The sequence below is a fragment of the Coloeus monedula genome, assembly GCF_965178545.1.
Source record: "Coloeus monedula genome assembly, chromosome: 8".
NCBI classification, from domain to species: Eukaryota; Metazoa; Chordata; class Aves; order Passeriformes; family Corvidae; genus Coloeus; species Coloeus monedula.
Genome location: NC_138788.1, coordinates 5,001,570 through 5,027,263, shown reverse-complemented (window position 1 = coordinate 5,027,263; position 25,694 = coordinate 5,001,570). Strand labels below are relative to the sequence as shown.

Sequence of the window (25,694 nt, the reverse complement as noted above, 5' to 3'; positions counted from 1 at the left end):
GCCTATGCCATATGTGACATTGTCACGACACTGCAAATCTGTACGTTTTCAGAATGACACATCATAGCTCCATCACTTCCATCCTTCAGCTCATTTGTTTCAGTGTGGTTTACTTATTTTCATCCCTCCTTTTCATGATCATCTGTTTTTCAGCTCTAGTTCTGTAATTTTCATGGATAATATTCCATTGCCCTATCGTAATTTCCCATCATAACATTCTCAAGCCACTCCAAATCTGTGGCTGTTCTCTTATGCCTTTATTTTCCAAGTTTTCATTCTCAGGATTCTGTGGCTGACTCCTGAAATCCCCCCAAGAGGTTCCAACACTCCATGTCCATGAAATTTAACAAAATACCAAAATCCTTAGGCTGAAAACATTGCCTCTGATTCAAAATACAATGCATTCAGAAAAAAATGCACTTCTGTGTTTTATGAAAGCACAGCCAAGGTCAAGCAATCAGATAAGAACACAGGCACACCACCAGAGCTTAATAAATGCTCTAAGGCCTTTGCAAGACCCTTTCCCATCTTTGCTGACTGCTGAGATACTCATCTGGAGCTACAAGTGTTCCCCTCCCCAGCCAGTTCACATCTGTTTAGAAGTAAATACACTTCTGCAGGCTGGAGAAAATAACCCATTTCCTGCAGATCCCTGTAATTGCAACAGAGAAACCAGAACCAAATTATCTGCCTCTATTTTTCAAGGGGGGGAGGGGGGGAGGGGGGGAGGGGGGGAGGGGAAGGGGAAGCTTTCTTTTTAATCTGTGGTAACTTTTCAGCTGCCACTGATGATCAAAAAAGAAGTACAAAAAAATTCAACATACCAAACACTGGACTACATTCTTTTCAGGACTGAACAGAATTACGTTTTAAAAAATTCTGGTTTTCCATACAGTTTTGTAAATACGAACTTTTAGCTACACTTTCTACGTCAAGTCAGTCTAGGGTTTTAAACTTCCTGAGAAGACAGAGGGTTGCTGGAACTTCCCCCTCACTGCACAGAAATTTAATACTAAGCAATGAAATTCAGCCTGCAGAACAGATGCTTCCTTGAATAGAAACTGCAATTTTAAGGCTTCTGAACTGTAAATCTAAGATAAGCTGGGGCTTTCTGATGTTCATCTGAACCTGAACTCCAAACAATATGAAGCTCACATATCACTAGGAATTAAACAGTGCAGTGGGTTTTACTCCAGAAGTGCTATCAGAGATGAGAACTAACCATTACAATTGCTGGGATATTATTTGATTTTTTTAATTTCAAAGAACAGGAGGTTCTTCATAACCAGAAATTTATTGAGACATACCACTAGGAATGAAAACAGGAAAGAACGCTGCAAAGGAGGAGAAAAATAGGGATGCTCCCTGTTTAGTTACAATGCCAGGAGGGTTAAGGTCTCCTTCCCCAAACACTCCAGTAGTAGTGAGAAGCACCCTCTCACTTCTATTTCCAAGCAGACCAAAGGCATCACACTCACTGACACATTCAAGACACTTGAACTTGAAAAAAGCATTTACATTTCTTTTGAAATATTTCCTGACAGAGTGATTACAGCCAAGGCTAATTACATTCTAAAAATAACTTCAAGCATGTCTTAATCTTCACAAACACATTGAAGCATGTACATAGCCCTGGGTCTCAAGTCAAAGGTGGCAGAGGTCAGGTTTAAAACATCCTGGTGAGGACCAGGGTTTGGGTGGAGAGGAGTGGGTAGAGGGACAGAGAGAGCAGACAGTCTGGTTTTTCAACATCCAATTCAGGCAAGTACCATTTGGTTGTGTCTTTTGGTAACTGGCTGCTTTTGGCCTCTGTTTTTGCCCCAGATCCCATTGTCCATGAACGTGTCGACATTTCTGGCCTATGACCAGCCCACGCTGAGCTACTGTGGAGTGCACCACGAGCTGCTGGCTCACAAACCCTACGACTCCAGCGCCCAGGAGGAGGCAGTGGACACACACCTGGAGCCCGAGCTGGACCTGAGCACAATCACAACAGCGGCACGGATCAAGGAGCACAGCCAGCAGCTGGCTTAGGGGGGTGCTGGCGGGGGTTTCCTGTAGCAGAGGCTGCAACCAAATTCTATGTAACACTATGGACACAAGTGAGAAGACAATTCTATGGATTCTAGGATCCCTGTTCAAATTAAAAGCAAATCACAAAGATTAATTGTTTCGAGTCTACAATTTGTAATTAGTTCAGTTGTGCAGTATTTTTTTGACTTCAGAGTATGACCCTTGAAGTGAATCTTTTTCAAAACTCATCCTACCTACCTGTATAAACTGTACAGATGTAATGTATTTTTCATATTGTAAAGTTTCAATTACCAAGAACAACTGGTATGTACAGTACCATAATTTAATTACATCTTACTTTACAAGCTTCAGTTTCTAAAGCTTCAAATTAACAAAATTTATTTCTTGTGTTATTAAGTTACTCTGTTTTGTAGGGATCATTTTGTTACTGCTTTTGTGCCCAAACAACTTTAATCTAAAATTCTGTCCTTTGCAGAATATGCACCATTTTTACTGTGTTTAATGTGTAGAATTTTATCTACTGATTCCAGAGGGAGGGTTTAACTATTCAATCTTCTAAGAAATTCTTGAAATATATAGCCAAGTTTTCCTAGAAATTAAAAATTAAAAAAAAAAAAATTTGAATTCTCCTCAAACTTACCTGTTGCCTTGAAATACAGCCTGATTTTTAACAAAGCAGTTTGTTTATGCAGCTGTTAGTCAAGGCTGATTATATTTTATTAAGTCTCACTGCTCTGCAAGACAATACAGACAGGAGGCTTCAACAGGCAGCTACAAAATCTGCTGTGAGCGTCTGCCAAATCAGGCATTTGTATTTCTGCTAAAAGACAAAGGGGTCCAAAACCTACTTCTGTCACAGGAAGCTGCTGACAGAAGCGGCAACAGAAACAAGCCCTTATAATACTCCTACAATATAAAATATTACTCAAAAGAAACATCTATTTGCAGAAAAATGTAGTAATATGGAAAAAATGGTAAAAGTTTATAGTCCTTTAACATTATGAAAAAGCAAACAAAGAAAAAAAACCAAAACCTTTAAATAAAAAAAATATTAATGTAGTATTAAGTCTTTAATAATTACTACATTGCTTATTTGTCTATCATTTAATATCTGGATTGAAGCATTCTTATATCCCATTCTTTGGTTTTAAATCTTCAAGACTTCTCAATACTGTATGAGAGTGACTTTTTATACCACTACCCTCATGTTGTAATCATAAAAGATTACAGAAATTAGAAAGACATTATATCACGCTGACTCGGTGAAAAACAAAATGGGAACATGAGCCTTCCAAAATATAGGAGAAAAAAAAAGTTTCATATGGCAAAGCAACTTTTTTATAATAAAGAGAAATTATATAACCACAAATCTATTTTTCTGGATCTTTATCCCACCATATTTTCATGTAGCTTCAAAGCAGAAGACTGAAATTTAAAATTACAGGGCAACTGTTTGTACAAAAGGAAGTGAATAGAATGAAAAATAGCTTCAAACTTAGTAACAAATTAATCTGCATTCCGTACCTGTTAAGTGGAAACAAAGTGTCAAAACAGAATACATTGTATTGCTTATTTATTTAACACTTAGATTTTGTAACATATTTTGCATAAATTATTTCCTCTTCAAAACATTGTCTTTTTAAGATGCCTCTTAAACCTGCAGGCTTCAGTTCTGGATTTCTTCACTACATGAATTCTTGAATTTGTGGTCACCTTCCACAGTGCTGGAATTTTCCTACAGATGGTTTAGGAAACACATTTTGCTAATTACCCACTGCAAGCAAACATGCAGGAGTCACTCTGGAGCCCAGTGACTTTTGGGCTGCTGGAAGAAGTTACCTGAATCACTCCACAGCTGTTTTTGAGGTTTAATGTCTTGGTATTCTGGCTATTGGAGCAAGCCTGAGCTGGAAGGAGCAAATACCACCCTCCCAAAAAGTCATTTCAATTGTTCTTGCTCTTTCCTTCCTATTCTGTACTGCAACCCACTGCCCTCAAATATTTATGGTGTGTAAACAAGGTCCTGGCACTAGTGGAGCTACTCAAAATGCCCAGATGTTCAAAGGTTCCATTTATTTCCTATCTATGGAGAACTATGCCATGAGCATTCCCAGTGTTGGACACCAGTGAGTTTAGACTAAGGAACATGAGAAAAAAAAATTTTATGCTAAGAGACACAACATGTTTTTGATATATCTGCTTAAAGAGGCACAGATGGGTAAATATTCACATACACCCCAACATTTCCCCTTTTCTTCAATCATGAATCAAAGACTCCCACGTTCCAGACCCACATACCACAGGACAAACGGTAGAAGCAGAGTCACAGAATTAGCACCTCACAGATTCCTCATGCTCTCACAGTCACCTCCCAGGCATCTGAAAGGCCAGGCTCTCTGTAACCCCAGCAGGCCACTCCAGTGCTCTGCAAGACGGATCCAACATCCCAGGGCCCAGAGCAGCAGGGGGTGCATGCTCACCCCCATCCCAGACTGTTAAGATATGGCTTTCTGTAAATATTAAGTGGATACCATTTTTTTCAATGGACTACAATCAGCCCAAAATTTGCTATTCTCAATAAGATGGATGTCTTCAAGAAAGCTAGATGGCAGGCAGTTACCTTCCCTAAAAAATCCGCATCATGAAAAAAACCTAGGTTAGGCTAACCCAAAAAAACACTCACTCCTAATTATATTAGCCTGTGTACACCTGCTTTCCAACAGCTTGCTGCCAGCTGAGTTCTGATTCTGGCTGCACAGCCACAGTAAATGCTTTCATTCCATGGATAAAACAAAACAGTATTCCTAATAAAGCCCCAGCCTTGTAGCTAAGTTAGCAAGAAGAAAGGAGTCTATGGGTTCAAATATTTATTAAGAGCGGGTCACTTCCATGTATCATTTCCCTTTCCAATAGATCCCTACAGCACAAGTGGAAGTAGCCATCTCTGTCACACAGTTAAGGGACACCACCATACCCTGGCAGATCTTTTTACCAAGAAAAAGCTGGGGGAAGTCATTACTCTTGAAAAATACAAACTGAGAGAGAATATAACCTCCAGCAACAAAAAACCCCAGACAATTTTAAAAACGAATCTAGCTCCAAGCAACAATTCCCACCATCCACCAGTGGATCATGCTTGTACAGTAATGCACAGGGTTGAAACAGCTGCCAGCAAAGCAAGCCCAAGTATCTGACTGGAAGTCCTGTCTAGAGAAGGTGGTGTATAGAAAGATTAATGACTAATTTAACAAATTCCTGCTTATATCTCAAGGCAGTAAATAAAAAAATAACAAACACCTTCTATACAAGAAAGCAAATGACTGCTTCAATTAAAAAGTTATGAAAATTTGCAGTACGAACTATTCTCAAGGAATCTGAGAGCTACCACTAACATAAAAACCCCTAAAATATACACAGTGTTCAGACATGCATTGCAAATATCAGACTTCTTCTCGCAACACACAACAAACAGAAAATACAAGCCTCAGAAGCTATGTACTAGACTTGCTCTACTCAGAGTCCCTCAATTTCTCTCCTTCTCTCTCAAGGCATGCTTTATCTCTTGTTTCCAATCCTCAGACTGGACATGAGAACAGATATTGTGCAAAAACCATTACATGAAGGGTAAAAAACCAAAATAAAAGTGCAAGGGCATCACCATGACCTGAGAAATAAGCCATGATTCCAGTGTCAGTGGAACTGTAATAAATTCTGGATATTGCTTCACTGGCAATGAAGATCCTCAAAGATGGTGAATGTAATTAATTACATGATCATGTACAGTGTCACCTACAAGCAGCTGTATTCAGTTCCCAGCGGGGCTAGCAAAAATGGTCTGTTGAACAGGTGAAAAGGTACAGCTTAACTCACGTCCTGTAGCCTGATCCTCCTCTCTTGAGGGAGAGGTCTTTCTGCTCCGGAGTTTTGCACAGGTCTCAGGGCCTGGGCTTCCTAAAGGCAAATCTTAGTAGTAAACGCTGAATACAATAATGGTTTTACTTGGTCACATCAAAGGTACACCCAACCTTGATAATCTGTCCTTCACAGCAGCTGAGACATGAAACCCAAGGAAGAACTCGACTGGGGCAAGCACACAGCCATATTTCCCTGGAAAGCCTCCACAGATCCCAACTCTTTGTAGGTCAGGGATTTCCTGAGCCAAACATGGCCTCTTATTGGTCCCCTTCTGAACGTGCACACAGCTTCTCTGAAGCCACAGCAATTGGTAACATTCACAAGTGCTGCAGCAAGGACATCTACTTTGACAGGAAAAGCTGCCTCTCCTCTTTGTTCTGGTAGCAGTGAATGGTTTCTATTCTCAACACAGAACTACAACTATCATGTAATTAATAATGACACACTGCCAGCTTCCAGGGAGCATGAATAACATCCACTCAGTCAGTCACCTAGAGTGCAGACTTCATCTGAAACCCTAAGATTTCTCTGGCGGGGGGGGGGGGGGGGGGGGGGAGAGGGGGTCTGTATCTTATAATCGAGATTCAACTAACCAGAAAGGAGAAACGCTTTTTCCCAGGTTTCTCAAGTCCACCACAACAGTAAACGAACAATAAACCTGCTTGTCAGAAGTACTACAAAAAACACTCAAGCATTTTTCAACACAGAAAGATACATTTGAAGTTCTAATAGGTACAAGTTTGACCATATGATCTGTACTTAAAAGCAGTTTTTCCTTAAATTCCTCAAAAAAATTGTAACATTTGAATGAATTAATAGCTCTATTATAAAATAACAAGGCAAAATTCCATTTTATTGTTCTACCTAATTATAGAATCTGATTAATTTCTAAATTTATGAAGTTTCAGAATAAATTAAGGTGAACATAATCAGAGTTCATGATTAATGTTATTTTAATGAGCCCCCAAGAAATTACCATTTTGCCACTAGAACTTTTCCAATAATTTTTATGTAAGCTGAAGTGCAGCGTGTACAAGTGTGAACATCCCACATGGCATGGAGTTTCTATTCTACTTGACCACCATCAATTTGGTATGTACATAACTCCCTCTGAGAGCTGCCTCTTTAGATGGGGAACCACAAAGGAACGCCCGCTGTGGAACAGCAAATGAGCCAGTGGCACACAGCTCATCACCCCCAGCCCTCGGACATTAAAGCTCCCATACTTTCCTCACAGGGGACACTCAAAGCCAACCAGGACAGATGTGCCACATGTAACAGTAATAATATAGAAATGAGCACTAATCAGTGCTGCATTAGTACAGAATTTCTTTGGATTAACAGCGATGTGTGATGATTGCCTTATTAATTGCCTTAGGTCAACTGACATGAACAGGATGGATGGTCTCCTAATAAACACCAGAAGAATTCCAAGTGTGCACTTATACAAGAGTATGTTTTTTCCAGCTTTCATTGAGAGTACTTCCCACTCTGTATTCCCCAAGAAACAGACTTTTAAGGTGGATGCATGTCAGCAATAGTTCTATCTGCAATCTAATCATAAAGTGAGTGCTTCAGTGAAACATATTTCAAAGCCCAATAATTTAAACATTATTATTATACACTAATTCTGTGTTTCTTAGAGAACAAAACCTCATCAAATAGTGCTGAGAATACTCATTAAAAGAAAATGATGTGTCCCTGCAGCACTGTGCACCTCAATAATTTCAGTAGTTTTACACAAGAGCATGTCATAAATGAGGCATGGAAAGCCATTAACTGAACGATTCATATTGAATAGTTTGTTGTAATTTATGCTTTCAAAAGAAAAAATGAAAGTGATTTATTTTTCTAGTAATAATGACACACCTCCCCTTTATGTCTTGCTGTTAGCAACTTTATTTTTAAAGAACCTGTAAACTTGCACAATTAACCCAGCCATAACTGCCCAAAAGCCTTATTCTCATTGCCAGGAAAGGAAAAAATACAGCTATCAGTGGTGTATCTGAATATGCAAAAAGGATTCACGAACAAGATTTATTTTTTTCTTCTGCTTCAGCATTACTAGACAGTTCATAGCTCTCTTTGCCTTCTGCAAGTCAGCTCTTTCTCCAAAATCTAGCTGTCACAATTGAGACTGCCAGCAGTGAGACAGAGCTATTCAGACTGAGATCCTGGAGGGAAATGCCTCTCAGGTATCCACCTCCAGAGCTGAGCAGCTTTGCTGCCTACCAAGCACATGCTGAAGCTTGTCTGACTCCTTTTCTTCTTCACTAGCTCTTGCAAATACAGATTCATAAATATAATAATGCTAGAATATGCTAATAAAAATCAACCTTTTTTTTTTTTATTCCACCACTACAAAAGGTGATTAAGTTTTGGGGTTTTTATAATCTCTTTGCACCCTAAAGCCTTTAAGACATAGGGTTAACAGATGGCAGTATGAACTGCCCTAATTCCACTTTCATCAAGTGATTATAATAGAAACTTTAGAAGTTTCTGGAAGGGATGAACATGATGCCCTCACCATCTCAAAGCAAAAACAACAGTATAGGTGCTTCTGTAACTTCTTAAAAAACTCTCCAGTCACTGGGGAACACAGTATCTACATCAATGGAATGGAATTAGTGAACCTGAGTGGGAATAAACATTATTGATAAAATTTGCTTTGTAATCCTGTCTGGCTTAATTAGTCACTTCAATGCTACCTTCTTCCTGAAGCTGTCTTCCATTTCTTTATTTCTCTGAATAACTCCTTGAATCTATGAACAATCTCACTGAAGATACCTGATCCCAAGCAGGCAGAAAGATCTGCCTGTGTTCTGCATTGCAGAATCAATCTCATGGTTCAAATGTGAAGTGCTGCCAGCCTCCTCTCCCACATTCACAAGCCTTGGCACTCGTTCACTCCTTTCTTCCCTACCTGCATTTTGCCTCAGGAATTTTGAGACTCTACCTTTACTTTAGCAAAGAAATTAAAATACCCACCAAAATAAAGAATCGATTTCAGATCATTTATATTGCTAATTTGCATTCTAAGATTCCTCCCTATAATATCCAAGTATAAACCAAACATATGCCTACTAAAAACCAAAATTACTCTTCGAAAAAAAAAAGAATCATTTTTGCTTCCCAGAAATAAGCACTAATGGCCTGTTTTAAGAGTTTGTGTGTAAGGTTTTCTTTTACAAAATAAGGAGGGAGGAGGGGAATTTATGCGGAGGCATTGTTAATTCCACAGAAATACTATAGTTACCCAAAAAAGCACTCCCATTGCTAGCTAAAACGTGAAGATTTAAATGCAGAAATAAGTCAGCATTACTCCTGAGAGAGGATGTAAAGGAAGGGGCTATAAATATCATAGATGCACCTAAGTTATGCTGCAGGACCAAAAAAAATATATATTTTCGAAATTTATATGGATCTCGAAGAGAAGATATTTAAGGCTGGTTTTTAAAAGAAGGTACAGGCTAACAAGGCACAACACAAAACAGAAGATGAGAAGGATTAAATTTAAGTCTGGACTGGATATACACAGGCAAACCCCTTGAGAATGGGATCTGCCTTTCCCAAACTGAAAACCATTTCCATTTTCTTTAGTACCAAATATCTCCTGTACATGTCAGTAATCAGTAGGATAGTATCTGAATGTAAATCAGTAACAGGGATAAAAAAGCTGGCCTTACACACATGAACTAAAAGAAGTAACTGACCACAAAAAAAAAAAAAAGACAGACACAGATCTGCAAAACTGCTCAGGGAGGCAAATAAAGATAATGAATAAATATATATTAGACCCTCAATTAAGTGCTTTTATATTAAAAATAACATTGCTAATGGCCTGTTTCACCTAAGAAGACTTCAGAGAAACCAAGGGAAGTGGAAAAGTAAATCAAAGGCAGAATTATTAATAAATAAACAATAATATATGCAAAGACACCAAAGTATTGCTCATATTAATTAATATTAATTCAGTTGGATGGGGCAATAAAGACATACAATGCTGCCCATCAAGAGCAGAGCTCTGCTCTGCTTTAGTGGTGTATTTTTCCATTAACATCACAGTTTTCAGGACTATCAGTTAATAAAGGTAACATTGGGAAATAATTTAAAAAATAAGGAAGCATTATAAATATAAAATCTTTTTCACAGATATTGCAGCATCAAGGGTTAACTAAGCTGAAATAGCAGGAGCTGCTTTGTAGGAAATGGGGGAACGCCCCACAACAACCCTTGGGAACCTTACAGTTATTTCTCACCCAAAGCCACTATCTCCATTAAAGCTGTCCAAAAATAAAACAGCATTTCACTGAAAAACTTCTTTAGGAAAAACACCCAACAAGGAAAGTAAATTCATTCTATCTAAACAGGAGAAGGGATAGATGTGTAAAATGGAGAAAGAAAGGAGGGGAAACCATAGAGAAGCCTACGGAAAAGGAAGATCCCAATGATTCAGTGATTAAAGACTTGACGAAGCTGTAACTGCTCATCATGGTAATGGATCAAGAAAAGGAAGGCAACAGGAAGGAATGAAAACGGGAGGGCACAAATCCAGCTGCTCCTTCCTTGTGACTGGTCTGAAAACAAATGGAATCCCCCTGGGGCAGGGGAGTGAACAGACAACATCTCCATTCAAGGAGCTGCCCACCTCACCTGCCATGGCTGTAAAATAAGGTGTTTGTTACATTAGAGGGACAGGACAGTGACAATAGAGACACACAGCACCAGCTGAATTGATGTTATCACTTCAGCTTGAATACTTCCTTCTCTTCGGACATCTCAAGATAGAGCCATTATCCTCCTTCTGTCTAAAAGGGCTTTTACTTTGCAGCAATAACTTGCAAAAAATTAGGTTTAAAAAATGCATTTTTTGCCTTCAGTAAAAGCACATCAAACCCCATAAAATATTCTGCTCCCAAAATTTTTATAAAAGTAAGAGCTTTGCAATCAGATATATTTGATTTAGGGATAATGAAGCAGTTTTTATGGGCCGCAAAATATTATAAATCTTTTCTGATATCTTTTGGGGTAGAGGGAAAAGGGGAATTGTTGAAGGAAAAGATGATAGATTACATCTGCCTGTGGGGAGTAAGTCTTCCTACAAGGAGAAATGGCATACTCTGAATAATTACATGCAGTCTGAGGCAAAAGAGACAGAGTCTAGTCCTGGTCAGAAATTTCAGCTGCCACAAAATACTTGTAAAAAATGCATGAGGAAAATGGGATGATTTCTCACTGGTTATCAACAGGTTTTTTTTTTTTGCTAATTTGCTCAGCTTCAACACTAGGTCAAACCATAATTTCTTCTTTCTGCTTTGCAGAAGTTCTTCCATTTTGCATCATGAATGTCAGCAGAAACATCAAAACCACAGCACCATTCAAAGAAAGAAAAAATGGGGAGATATAACCAGGACTGTATTTTAACAAAAATATTGAGCATATATTTCAAATAAAGTTTGTAAGACACTAAAATAAATCAGACTGCCAGGCAACATAGGCAAAACCAAGGAAGAACAGCATAAAATATTCAGTACAGACCACACTCTTTAAAAAAATAGTAAGACCCCCAGAGCTGAGCTTAACTCCTTGAAATACAATGATGCTCTGGCTCCATTAAAGCCAGCTGCAGTTCCACCATTGGCTTTAGAGGATTTGATATTTTCATAGTGGGATTTTTGCACTCGTACAGAAGATAATTAGGAGTCAGCACTGGAGATAAGAATGAGAGCTTTATGTAGCACAGCTGGACACAGGCAATAGCCACATCACACTGGCTGATCTCACAACTAAACACTCACCTACAGCTTTTCAAGGTATTTCCTATACTCCAAGAGTATTCAATTAGAGGGTTACTCCTTCCTTCTCACACTGAAGAAAGCAACTCATCCATATAGTGATTTAGGAATTTAAATTTTATGTCACTGACAGGTGGCTATTGGGAGCCTCCCAGGGACTGCCCCCCTCTTGACCACAGCCTTCTCCACCCTCTTCTTGAGACAATCAAAAAGCCACTGAATTACAGCTATGTTTTACCGCCACACAGTTCTGAGAGAGTGACACAGCTGCCCTGATGGACAAAAGAAACTGAAAATCAAAGTGTTGGTCCGCCAACCCCTCTCTTGCTCATCATGGACCCTTCCCTTCCTACAAACCTGTTCTCAGGCTAAGAATTCTCAGCAGGGCTTTTGAGATGCTGTAACTTTATGAAACTCCCTCAGGAGCCACAGGTATAGTCTCCTCTTTCTTCACAGTCACCATCTTCGGAAGCTCCAGAAGTTTCTCTCAGATGAGCATGTTCAGCTGTTCCCAATGAAAATGCCTTCTCCCTTTCTCCCCAAAAAGCTCCACTCGAGCAAGGGCTACAGTGGCCAACAAGGAAATTAAGTGACCTTTCTCTCTGCCTCTGAGCCAAAATATAATACACTGTAACATTCAGTAAAGAGTAAACAATTTAATAACAAAAATTATGCTATCAATCACACCATCCCAGAACATCAAAAGTCACATTTTATATCACAGTTCATAGATCAAAAGCACCAAAATAACTTATACTTTTCTTCCTTATAGTTTCAGGAACTTCGGGCTATTTTCTAGGTTACCGTATGCATGACTTCAGCACAAGCTAACGAGATATTGAGTGAGAAATCATTAGCAGCTGGTCAAGTAAAACCACTCCATCAATCATTTTCATTTCCTTAATGTCAACAATTCTAATTTCAACTCTGGAAAAAAATTGTGTTTTAAACTGTGAAATACATCATATAAAAGAGTGACATTTGATAGTATGCTTTTAGATTCTCAAGTCTATTGTGAAAAAGTCAGTTCAACACATAATGAAGTCATTCTTCCTTTATAACCACCAAACCTGGTCGTAGGGGGGATGGAAAAAAAGCTTCATCTAGATCAGGCAAACAAACTACCATCTATTCCAGAATAAATCCATCATTTTGTACCTAAAGCACCAGTAAAAATTCTGGAAGAGCTGCAAAGCTGTCTTGTGCCTTCTATTTACAAAGACGTATTCTAGGTTGTTCTTGTATTCCAGTCAGTGAAACATCCACCCATGACTACCAAAGGACCTCTCAGGAGGCACAGCTTCAACACCGTGCCCTGCTCAGTTTTCCTGGTGCTGTTTTTTTGCAGACACACTTTTGTGAACAGCTCTCCTACAAGAACTCTTCCTGCTGTTTGGCAGAAGTTCCTGAGGAGCAGAGCACTGCCGTCACACAAAAACCCATCCCTGCCAACACACATTTCTGTGCTTGGGAAGAGGCACAGCGTGACATCATCCTGGGGTAGCACAGGACCAGCTTTTCCTTTCAGTTGTCTGGAGCAGAGGCATCCTCCATCTCTGAAGTTGGGTTTACTGGAGCCTTCTGATTATTAGAACAGGGAGATTATGGAATATTGTCAACCCTCTGAGAAAAAAAACTAACATGGCCAAGTAACTCCAGTGACTGTCATCCCCCCCCACAATCTCTATCCTGACATGAGTAGGTTACTCTTTCCTTGCTTCCTCATCCAGCACCTTGCAGCAGCACCCAGGTTTGCATGAGTCCTGGAGATCCTCCTCTAGAACCCTGGGAAAATTTCCTCCCTTCAAGTTTCAGGCGAGGCCTACTCGCTATGGACACAGCAGCCTCCTGCCTCCCAGGCATCCCCTGGCCACAACACACTCCAGGCAGCTTTCACCTGATTTTATGTTAACACTAGGAAATTACTGGGGATTTCCACCATACAACCAAATTACAGAGAGATTGGTTGGTTGGCTGGGTTGCTTTTACAATCCATATCCATTCTCTTCAGAAAAAAATGTTAGTATGCGGGAACAGCTCACATATTATATTACACAAATGCAATTTGGTTGCTAAAGTTTTAATCTTGTACAGAAAAATTCCTATTTTCTATTTCTTGTACTTAAGTTCCAGTTTATGAACAGATTATAGGATGCAAAATTGTTAGGTAGACTCTAAAATATTAAATTTAGATAAATCTTTCTAATGGAGTTATGAATTTGTCAGGATACAAAAATTCCTGCTGGTATGATAAGCTGAATCACTGTTAAATGTACTACTTTCATGCAAATAGCTCATGAAGAAATAAACTCCTAGTATGCCTATAACTATTAATAGTTTCTTTTATTAACCAGCCTTCCCCAGATGCTTGAACACAAAATTGTAGAAGGGACAGATTATCATCTGTAGATGGCCTGGAAGTCTAAAAGCCCCCCCAAATTTCAGTCTAGTTTTGATCACTGCATACAGAAAGCATTCACTGTTACAAACCTACACTAATCCATGGAAAAAAGCAATTTGTAGTAGCAAAATGAAGTATGAAGACTGAGAATATTACTTCAATAAAACTGTAAACCAATAATCAGTGTGGCTAGGAGGGAGCTCATGGTCACTTTGTGCACCCTGAGCACTCTGAAACAGCCCACATGTTCCTAGAGCTCCCAGGCAGACACTGGGCAGCCCACCAGTCTCAAATGTGTGCATGACCAACTCTCTATGGCCTCCCAAGGGAACAGCTCCAGTGCTTACCCATCTACACGGTTGGGGTTTTTTTACCCAACACTGCACGGATTTTGCATTTTGCCCATTACATTTGTCTTTCTCTGAACAGATATGGAGAATAACTTAACAGCATAAACCTTATAAAAACCTCTTCCATATCTGAAAATATCAGCATGTTCCTCTTCTCCACCTCTTCCTAAGTTACAGAGACTCAGCTAAGTCAGCTGCTTCCTACTTTTCATAAGTTATAAAATCCCTGCTTCATTTTGTTCCTCTTATCAACCCTTGTTATTCTTAAGCTGTGATGCCCAAAATTTCCTACTGAGCTAAGGCTTACTGACAGTTCATTTCATCCCTAATTTTCGTATGGCATTGGGAGCTATAGAGCAGTACCACTGCTAAGCCACAAATCCTCCATTTTTATGTATACAGTGAACTTCTTCCCAAGGGTAATTGCACTTATTATTTAGGTCTGCAGATTTCAGATTGTTTCTCCAAACTAAAAAAAAAAAACAAAAACAAAAATAAAGGGGCAGGGGAAGGTAATGTTTTTATTGACCTATAAAATCTTTTGAAGTTGCACCAGGGTAGCATCATTCAAGCTCTCAATTATTTCCACTCTTCATTCCCAAAGCCATTTATTTACTTTTATTTCATTTATTACTAATGAAAATGCACCATACACGTGGGTCCCAGGCCAGCCCTTGCAGAATCACACTTCATTAAGCTATCCCAAACTGACCTGCAATAGATTAAATACCAATTCAGTTTTTCAGTGACCTGTATTTCCCCTCATCATACAATTACTGTGCATCTCTAGTTTGCTTATGAAAACATCCTCTCAGTGTGCAATGCTGTGTACAACATTACATCAGTTTACAACTTCCCTTTTAATCCCTAGCCAGCTATTCTCTCAAAGAACTACATGTATTTGACAGAATGTATTTTGAAAATACATGCTTGAGGCTCAGCACCACCTTCTTATCCTGAGCAGTTTTAGGAAATGAATATATAAGGATTTCCTGCAGCTTTTTCACAGTTATCCAAGTTAGAGGGACTGACCTATAAATTCCCTAGATAAAGGAATTTATCTGTTAAGATAAATGTAGCTTTTCTGTTACCTGGAAACACTCATTCCTCACAGATTTTTACAATCAAGGCCAATGGTTCACAAACTCCTTTCTTAAATAATCCTGAACTCTTCCTGGCATATACTCACTTTGCCTTATTGACTGCATTAATTTTTCCCACGTATTTACATGATGCCTGAAGCAGGTAGGAAAGTATTTTTGAGTTCCTGTCCCCCACTTAAAAAAGTCTTTACTTTCCCTCCTATTATTCCCTTCTAAATTACTTCCCCTGCTCAGATTTCCAACCCTTTTCTCCACTATTAAATTTGCAGGTTACTTCTTTCTTCTGAGTAAAGAAGCCTTTGGTGTTGATCAGACTGTGCCTTGCTGCATAGTTTTTGCCAGAGAACGTCTGTTATTTGGGCAAAGGAGCAAAGAGACATTCTGGCCTAGAAACCATCTAAAAAAATCCGTGTCTCTGCAGCAGCCAGGCCCCACAGGCCTGAGGGGAAGGCACGGCATTCCCAGCGAGACAGCAGTGGTTCCCCAGGACTCCCACAGCAGCACCATGTTACAGAGCAATCCCAGGACCCTGCTCATTTACTCCACCTCATTTACTTCCTCAGCCACAGGGAGTATGAGGACAGCGTCCTATTCCAGCTGTTTGCCAGCAATGGATGATGCCAGATTTACAGGCTGGCCTATAGATCTGTATCACAGATACACACAGACTCTTCTCTACAAGAATAAGCTAGAGGACAAAAAAAATTAAAACTTTCATCCTTAATTAGCAGTCAAAACAAAAATCTAAACCCACTCCTCCTGGTCATTTTTTCAGCCTCCCTATTTTACTTAAGTTGTAATAGCTATTTAGGTCTGCAACAGTACTTTAATAGATCTGCATCTAGATAAGTGCCAAGCAAGTAATTTTAATATCTGACCTTTGCCAAACATCACATTTCGCCCAGACATGGAATGAGAAAAAGAGGGCTCACATTGTGCTTATAATTCCATGAGACATTTAAAATGGTGTTGACAATGCTATAGACTAACTGGAAAACAGAGCAAGAATTGAAGCACAACATCAGAAATCAAGAATACAGCTGGAGATTCTCCAGAGGAATCTTTCTTCTATTAAATTTTGCCAGTTTATCAAAAGCAGAATCTTCCATGGAAACAGAGAAAGCACAACACATCTTCTGACAAAACAGGCATATGCCCTGCCAGCTCTGTAAAACGGCCTTGGGACCAGACCCTGAAAATTTCAGATCTGCTGTTCCCGGTCTTTCTGGGAAGAACTTGGAGGTACCAGTCCCTGAACAGTCTTGCTCTACAAAATTCCATTCTTACAGCTGAGAGAGGCAGGTGTTCTGGGAACCACAATAAACAAGGAGCCAAACAGCCTCAGGACCTGTCAGCCTTACCTGGGGCTTATTCAGATTTTGCATGCTCAGTCATATGCAACAGCACCCTTGTTTCCCACTGGGATCCAGGATAATACTTCATCTCAACCACCTGGTCAGTTGTTCCCCAGCTGTTCAGGAGAGCACAGGTAAGAAACTGCTAACAGCCCTGGCAGTATCTGTCAGCATCACCTGCGACATCCCAGTGCATTTCATTTCAACATCCTGCTTTAATGTACAGCTGCACAGTTGAACACGGGAAGTGGCAGACGGAATCCAAAAGATTATCAGGCCTCTTGTTTTTCAAATTAGAAACAAGTTTTTCTGATTACTTGAAAGCTAAGCAATGAAACTTCCATTTCCTTGCCAGCTGTAGGACACAACACAAATGCCATTAAGACCTTACCTCCCTAGCACACAGCCACAAGCTGTCACACAGCAGCTCATGTTTCCTTTATCTATTCATTGTTTGGACTCCTTTAGTTCACACTTGCTACAGGAACTTTGCGAAGTCTTCCCCTATTTCACCTCCTTATTACTGCAAACAGTAAACTGGAAATATCATTATAAAACCAAAATGGCTCTGGTTTATGTGCATCTGCTCTCTCATGTGTACACTGTCCATGTGTGCACAGTAAAGGCACGTTAATAATACAGTGCTCTTCTGCCATATTAAGCAGAAAAGAATCACTAATCAAGTTCCCAGAGGAGAGATTTACCTTGGGCTCCACTTTTGTTTTCCATTAACTGCTTCCAGGGTGTATGTAATTATTATATTTCTTATTTTCTCTTATTTACATGGAATAAAAATTGATTATTATTCTTCATTTCTCCTGCAGAGAGCCAAATATATTCAAGAAAATGAAGGGAGAGACTCCTTTACCACTTATCTTCTTTTACAGACTGATAATTCCTTCTGTACAATATCAGGGTTTAGAAAAAATTAGAAACATCGCTACTTGATAGAAAAGATAATCTTAGATTATTCCTGAGTACAGCCCCTAGTCGAGTAGCTGACATATCGTTTCTTTCCATCTTTGTATAAATTTCCTTTATTTTTTGCTACTGATAATGAAACAATGGTTAAAGACAATTAGAATAACCTAAGATAGCAAGGATTTTCCAGTAAATATGGCAATTAGAAAAACTTATTTAATGTATTCTACTAAGCACTGCAGCTGTCTGATTTAAGACGTTTATTTTCTTTGCATACTCAGAGAAAGAAAATGTGTCAACTGGCAACACAGGCTTAGAAAACAACCACGAGAAGCAGTTCTTGAGAAAAGCTGATCTTGAAAGGACTAAAGCACATCTTTTTTTATTAATTTGGGGGGGGGGGGGGGGGGGGGAATTGTTTACTTTGCCAGCCTTCTGATCATACAGATTGGTCACAGATGCAATTATACAAAATCATATTCTTCCTTTTTATTTTACTTAATTAAGGAAAGAAGAGTAGCACATCAGTCAGGAACACCAAACAGCAACCGGAAACAAATCCACTGAAACAAAAGTTAAAAGGGAAGTGCCAATAAATGCTGCTTATAATCAAAGACAAAGATATGGTTTTGTTTTTTAAGCCTTGTTTTGGTTTTCTTTTCAGAAAGAATATGGAAATGCGGAATTGGGATTTAGATCTTTAAGTTCCCGATCTCCTTTAAGTCACTCTTATAAGATCTGGCTGAACAATTAAGACCAAGAATTACAATTTTTCTGCAATATGATACAGTACTGATTTCATCAAAAATAACCATAAAGCTATTTCACATAAAACTCCATTGTTCATTCTTCAAAAAAAAAAAAAAAAAATCAAGAGAAGTTATGCAAGAAATTAGGTCCAAAAGTCAGCTGACAACTATGCAGATATCTCCATTTCTATCAGAGAAGTCACTTCTGGTTCTATAAATTAAAAACTGCTGCATCTCATAGGGCAGTGGCATACAAGTATCCTAAATCCAAGTAACTATAGGAAAAAGCCTTTGTTTTTAACCATGCAGCAGACCTCAACAGCCAGGTCATGAAATTCTTAGGAAGAGCTTTTAATCAACCACTTCCCAAATAACTTCTACAAGGTATTTTTTTATAGAGAGGATTCATTACCACAGAATTTAACACAGTACCTACTCTTCTTTCACCACCTGAAGATTACCAGAGATTATTCAAATGAAAGAAACTTTCCTTTTGCCATTTTATGTCATTTCTTGTCCTGGCATCATTACCTGAATGTCTTTTAATCTTCCATTAGTAAATAATGGTATTTACTGTACATTGAAAGGAACTGGCAGGGTCATCTGGGACATTGCCCAAACATTGGAATTTATTCAAATGTTTAGCATCAGACTCCACATACTTAATACAGTAGCAGTGTTGGACATCATCCAGTCCAACCCACTGCTCAAAGCATAGTCAACTCCAGCCAGGTTGGTTTGGGTTTTGGATAGGCCTACAACACCAAGAGTCTATGAAGAGTTCCCTGAACAATCAATTATGATTGATCTTTTGAATTAGAACTGTTACATAAATAAAAATAAGTAACTTTTAACCTGAAACAGAATACAATTTAGAAATTTATTTCAACAACAAAAATCAGCTGCATTATACCAGAGGATAAAAACAAAGACAAATGCATCTGAAACAGCAGAATTCAGTAACATTCCCAGAAATTGCATCCTGACATTTCAAAAAATGACCACTCTAACATCCTCCAGAAAATAGGAAACTGGTTGAGAAAAACATTACGTACCAACAATAATTTTTCAATAAACTCTAAAAATAGGAAAGTTCTTGTAAACTAAACAGCTAGGTAGATGTTAACAAATACTTCATTATTTATTTTTAATGATTGTTTGTTACCATAACCAAGGATTTATTTCATCTTGGGGAAAGCAAATGCTGCCTTATTGAAGGTTTCTTGAAAAAAAAAAAAAAAATTAAGTCTTCAGCAACCCAATAAATTTCCAGTGCTGTCAGGTATGCTAAATACAAATTACTGACTCTTGTAGTGAATCACCCTCCACAGAGCCATGAGTCGCTCCTCACGCTACATTACTCCCGTGCAAGCCTCAGGTTCAGATCCGATTAATCCTGAAATAGCTCGGCTCAGAACCATTCAATGAAAAGCAGGGCTTAAGGAGAGAATTTCATTATCCTTCTCCAGCTCACGTGCAGAGATCCCAGATTACTGCAAAATCTGTAAGAGCATCTATAATCAGGTACATTTAACTGCAGCTTATTTTTCAGCTGTAAATCTATTTGGGGAATTCACTAGACTACTTCTGTCTTTTAAGTACACTTAAGATCCTCCTCCTTAACAATTCATATCTAATTTCCCCATAAAACAAAATGTTCGCTGAAAGTTAACATTCAGAAAAATAATTTTCAATTACACATACTGCATACAAAATGGAAGAAAATCCTCTGTAGGAGTGTTCAAAGTCAACTCAATCAACTACTCAGGCAATGTGAACAACAGAATCATGAAAACTACATATTTTCTTGCATAAATGCCAGCATAATATGCCATATGGGCATACCAATCTTACTGGAATACATCCTTTTTTGAAAAATATAATACTCAATAAAGCCATGAAAAATAAAAAAAAACCCATGAATAAGAAAAGAACTGAGTGACATTTCCCACCCACACATCAAAACTCTTCTAGCTTACATTTTGACATACTTCAATTTCAAATTTCTCTGGAAGTTTTCTTAAGATGTTTGAATATGAAGAGGACAGTAAAGTAAGGGCATTCAAATCCACTCTTTTTACAAAAAAGGCACAAATACAAGTGTTTTCTATTTGTTCAGAAATAAAAAAGGATTTAAAAACAAGGATTTCAGGAAGTCAGTTATTTCAACCCCTTCCAGGAATAATCAACAGTCATTCTGTTCCTAAAGATCTTAACAAGGAATTTCTTCAAACTTCCTGGTTAGTCAAGTCTACCAAGTTTGGGCTCAGTTCTTCAGAAAGCTACTACACAGAACTTTGCAAGTTACATATTTATGAAAGAAAATGGAAATAACCACAAAGGACAAGTCAAACAGTCCCCAATTTTTACCACCTCAGGTGTCACTGGCAATCCAGGAAAGTGTTAAAAGTCTTCATCAGGAAATCATGAAGTACAAGAAACGTCAAGCTGAGGTATCAGTATGCTTGAGGAATCTGTATGTCCCTCCACTCTCCAACAGTAAGAATGGCAATAAAACCACAGAAAACATTATCAGTCACAGTCTCCACATGCAGACGGTGGGTCAGACCTTTAAGCTGTTGCTGAAGAGTACTCAATACAGAGGTAGAGCGAGGCATTAGCACTCCACAGCAATCAAATTTAAGACCTGAGACAAAGAGCAAGGCCCAGAACCATACCATCAGTAAATAAAGATTCTTGGTTTTCCACCCATTTTCTGGTTTTGAATTTCCAATGCTCATGTTCCAGTAAATGAACAATCAGAGTTTGAAATCTAGAGACACAACGCGCAAGTCCCAGCTCTCCACTGTGCCCTCTTTCCCGCAGCTGGACCTCCCTCATGGCTACAGAAGGCTCTGCACTGCACACCTTTCCTTAAGGGCACAGTCCAGCTCACTCCCTGTCCCAGTTATCCCTCTGCTTTCAGGGATCCTAGCTCCTAGTCTCATCCTCACAGCACTTCAGCCGATGTACTCAGATCCAAACATGGCACATACCCAGAAATTGTGGACACTAGCCTGTGGTGAAGCACCAGGCTTCAGGGAGCCTTGAGGGAACCCAGTTTTATAAAGCTCCAGGAGCTGCATTCCCAGCAAGGTTCAAGTGTGCCCTATACACAGTACAGGTGCTTCACTGCCTGCCACCAGCTACTTCATGTCCCCTGCAGCATCACTCCTGAGCAGTTCCGTGTCCCAGAGCACATGACATTCCTGCTCAGCTGGCCTGCCCTTAGGCTACATGGATGGCCAGGGCTTGATTAGCAGTAATATAAATACATACAAGGTGGTCAACCTCAGTTCACTTCCTGATCTGCCTCAAGGTAAAATGTATCATCATTCTCCTCACACTTTTTAAATGGAAGCACTGCTGGTGTGAGAAGGGCTGGTTTGGCTCTGCTCCCTGCCACACACACGGCACAGCTGTGGGACAGCAGGACACAGCAGCTGCCACCACCTGTGGCACAAGAGCCACAGGCACGTCCAGACTAAATTACCCATGTCTGACCCAAACATTTAGGGAATCATAACATAAAAACCCAGTTAAGAAACAGAAATTTTTGGAATACACAAGAAGAAAGCAAAATCAGAAGTGATGAGAAAAATACGCTGACCCACATACACACACACACACGTGTATCGCCAATCTACAGCCATAATAAGCTGAGAAACTAATGAACTGAAACTAATGAAGCTTAAATATCATGAAACAACATTCCAAAAGTAAGGAGTTTTCAATTTCAAGAAAGCTGCTCTCATATAATCAGTGTATCTGACCTTTCTTTACCAGCCTTAACAATCTAGGAGTGATCGCTATTGAAAGCCAGAGGAGGATGAGAATAATTGTTCAGGCACACCACCCTATTTAATGAAGGCAGAGACAGCAGTACCTGCAACCACTTAGTGCTGCTCACAACAGCCACTTCCACTCACGCTCAATCACAGCTCCATCATCCCTTCTGACCCCCCAGGAAAGGGAACGTCCTTATTGTGACTCAGTAAAAGCTCAGAAAAAACTCAACAGGGAGCTTGTATGGCTGCACTCCAATGTGTTCAATAACTTTTCATTGTGAAGGATGAAAAGACAAGAGCTTGTCATTAGGAAAACGCAAGTGCTTATTACTAGAACAAAATGATTACTCCCATGGATACATTATTACATTATTATCCACACTACAGTATGATTCTGCCATTGATAAGATATCCAAACCCATAATAGTAATTCCTGTTACTGGATGTCCTAAAATGCAAATATATGCCCTAACAATTCATGTCTATGAATAAAATTCAGAAAGGATAACAACAGTACAGAAATAATTTCAAAGAATTTTTGAAACAATTCAGAAGAAAACCTGCTGCCTTTCAGGAGAATTATAAATGTATTTGCAATTTACTATGTGTCTGAATTACTCTCAACGGAAGAACTTACAGGCTCTTGTAGAAAGCATTTTGCTTCACTTTCCATTGTACCATTCACTGTGATAAAGCTTCTGTGAAAAACACACTCACATAAAAGCAAGTATCTTCTGAAAAGATGTTTCTCCCAGCTTGCATTGAAAACTCTTTAAAAAAAGATTTTTGAAAATTTATTACTGACACCAACAAGCTCCTAATTTCATTTGATGTCCTCAAGGCTTATTAGACACTGTAAATAATTGAGGAAAAATTAAAACATAAATTTAGGAACCACAAAAGCTATACTCCTTATACTGTTTCAAATATTAGGGCTAAATCCTAAGTTCCTGTACAGTTCAAGCACTGAGACCTGGTTTCAAAAGAACATACAACGCAGAGTCTACACAGAATTTAGGCACCCAAGTCCTTGGCAGCACCCCTGTTGAAGCTCAACACTTACCAGGCAGGGAACATCCACCATCAGCACCAGAGCAACCCTGGATGTCACCAGTGCAGCTCCCAGAGCTTCCTGGCAAACCAACTGCCAGAGGAGGATCTGTGGAGGTGGCACTTACTGGGTGAGGTGTCTCTAAGGCACAGCAACTCCCACTGGCAACACTCAAACAGGAAGCCTTAAGGCAAGCGATCAAGCCAATGTGCCAGCAAGAAATAGGAGACCCATTTCCAAAAAAGCAAACCTTTCCAAGCAGTTGACTAGCACAGCTCGTGAGCAGGAGTGCAGAGGGCTGAAATGACAGCAGGGACGCTGGGCTTGGGAGCCACACACCAGGAGCAAAGCGTGAGCGGGGTAGACTCGGGGCAAGGAAAAGTTTCCACTCTCATGTACAAGCTGTGGCACAGAGGCTCTGGGCCTTACTCAGAGCACAGGGCACAGGCCAGGAGGGCGCACACACAAATTCCCATGAAGTATTCCACAGACAGAGCACTTGCCTGTGGAGTACAACAGTGTTCCCAAGGAGAGGAAGGGAATCACAACCTAGATTGTGCTATGGTAACAAATGGCTGTCATCGTCTTTATAGCTCATTCAATTCCCAGTCCTGGCTCATTGAAACTATTAATACAAGAGCCAAAAAGACACTGATAAATCAGCACTGTTTCCTGGATCTATCATCTCTTCTTCAGTGGGTAAGAGCTGTGAAATAAAGGAACTGACATCTGATAATCTTCCCACTGAAAAACGTATTTAACACAGTCTCAGTAATAGCCATAACCTATTCTCAGTGAGAGTTTTTCCATTCAGTAATAACTGTCTAAGCAGGTCAAGAGCTCTAAAAGAAACTAAAAACTTTTCATTCCCTCCTGTTATGTAACCTCATACCTTTAAATCTTTTGTATTTTTTCCTTTCTTCTTCCTTGTCTTTGCCACCTTGTGCAGTAACTGTGTTCTGCAGCAAATTATATGGCACTTTCCCTTACTGTCATATTTCAATAGTTGCTTTCTGACTTTCTCAAGTCAGTGGGGTGGATTATGTATTATTCTTTTCCACGTACTGTACATTATGTACCCCTAAACCCATGACTATTTCTGAAATAGAAAAGATCATCACAATTTTGTTTCAACAGTCTAAGAATTTAAGATCATTTGGACTTAAAATCTTGTAGTTTCATGCCAGAGATACATAGGAAAGTATTCTTGGGACAAACCCAGAGCAGCCTTTTGGACTGATATGGGATGCTGTTCACCACATCTGCACCCTGCCACATGCTCTGGCTACGACAGGATAGAATCATAGGATCATTTAGGTTGGAAAAGACCTTCAAGGTCATTGAGTCCAACCATTAGAGGTGAATGCCTTCCCTTATAAAACTTTCAGCCACTTAATAGCAAACCCTGACCCACCCTAGAACACATACTGCAAGAGAAATCTGCTACAACAGCATACCAAAGACTTACATCCCAAGATAACCAGAGCTGAAGAAATCTCACTATCTAACCCAAGCACTTCCAGAGAGGTTCGAGAATTAATGCTGCATTCAACAGCATTCTGAGTAAAAATATTATACCACCTTTCTCTGGAATAGGGAGTGAAAGCACAACTTGAATAAAGCATCTGTAAATTCCACCTGCCCCTCAATAAATAAAGAGAAATATCAAAATGTATAGTATCTGTGAGATGAAAAAAGATCTGATATGCATAGATTATTTTAGTCCCTATATCACATTATCCTAACGACAATAGAGTAAGACAAAGCAAACAGTCTCATTAGAACAGCTTTAGACTGTGTTAACTGCTATGACTTACAGAACAGAAAGGAATTTCAGCTTCCCAAAAAGGGAACAAATATCTGTATCACACAATTGTTCTCTCAATGTGCTTGATGAATCATCCTGAGGTATGTTTAGAAAAGAGCATTACACCTACAGAAAGTGTTTACAGATGAAAAGCATGAGATGAACATTGTGTACCTATATTAACAGTATTGAGCCTCCACTGTTTCAACATTTACCTGCCAGACGTAACAAGTGTCAAATCCTTTTTTCAAACATAGAAGAACAATCACTTTTAAAATGCCAGCTATGTTCCTTTTCAAAAAACTCACAGCTGAATTAGCCTGCAAGCATGTCAGACAACCAGATTTCTGGATTTACCCAACACTCCTGTCTTCCCAAAATAGCAATTCAGTCATTCTTACACTTGCAAATTGGTGCTCTTCTCT

The 25,694-nt window shown here is 39.3% G+C and overlaps 2 protein-coding genes across 2 annotated transcripts in view; one reads left to right on the top strand and one right to left on the bottom strand.

Moving 5' to 3' along the window:
• The window catches only part of LRRTM3 (leucine rich repeat transmembrane neuronal 3), a gene marked incomplete at both ends in the record, with an annotated part of 75,403 nt that extends 73,369 nt beyond the window's left edge, over positions 1-2,034 (top strand). The window contains one exon of the mRNA XM_082285683.1: positions 1,825-2,034. Within this exon, the coding sequence (XP_082141809.1) occupies positions 1,825-2,034 (210 nt within the window). The remainder of the gene's footprint in view (positions 1-1,824) is intronic.
• CTNNA3 (catenin alpha 3) overlaps positions 1-25,694 on the bottom strand; it is a gene marked incomplete at its 3' end in the record, with an annotated part of 425,372 nt that overhangs the window by 318,610 nt on the left and 81,068 nt on the right. The window lies entirely within an intron of this gene.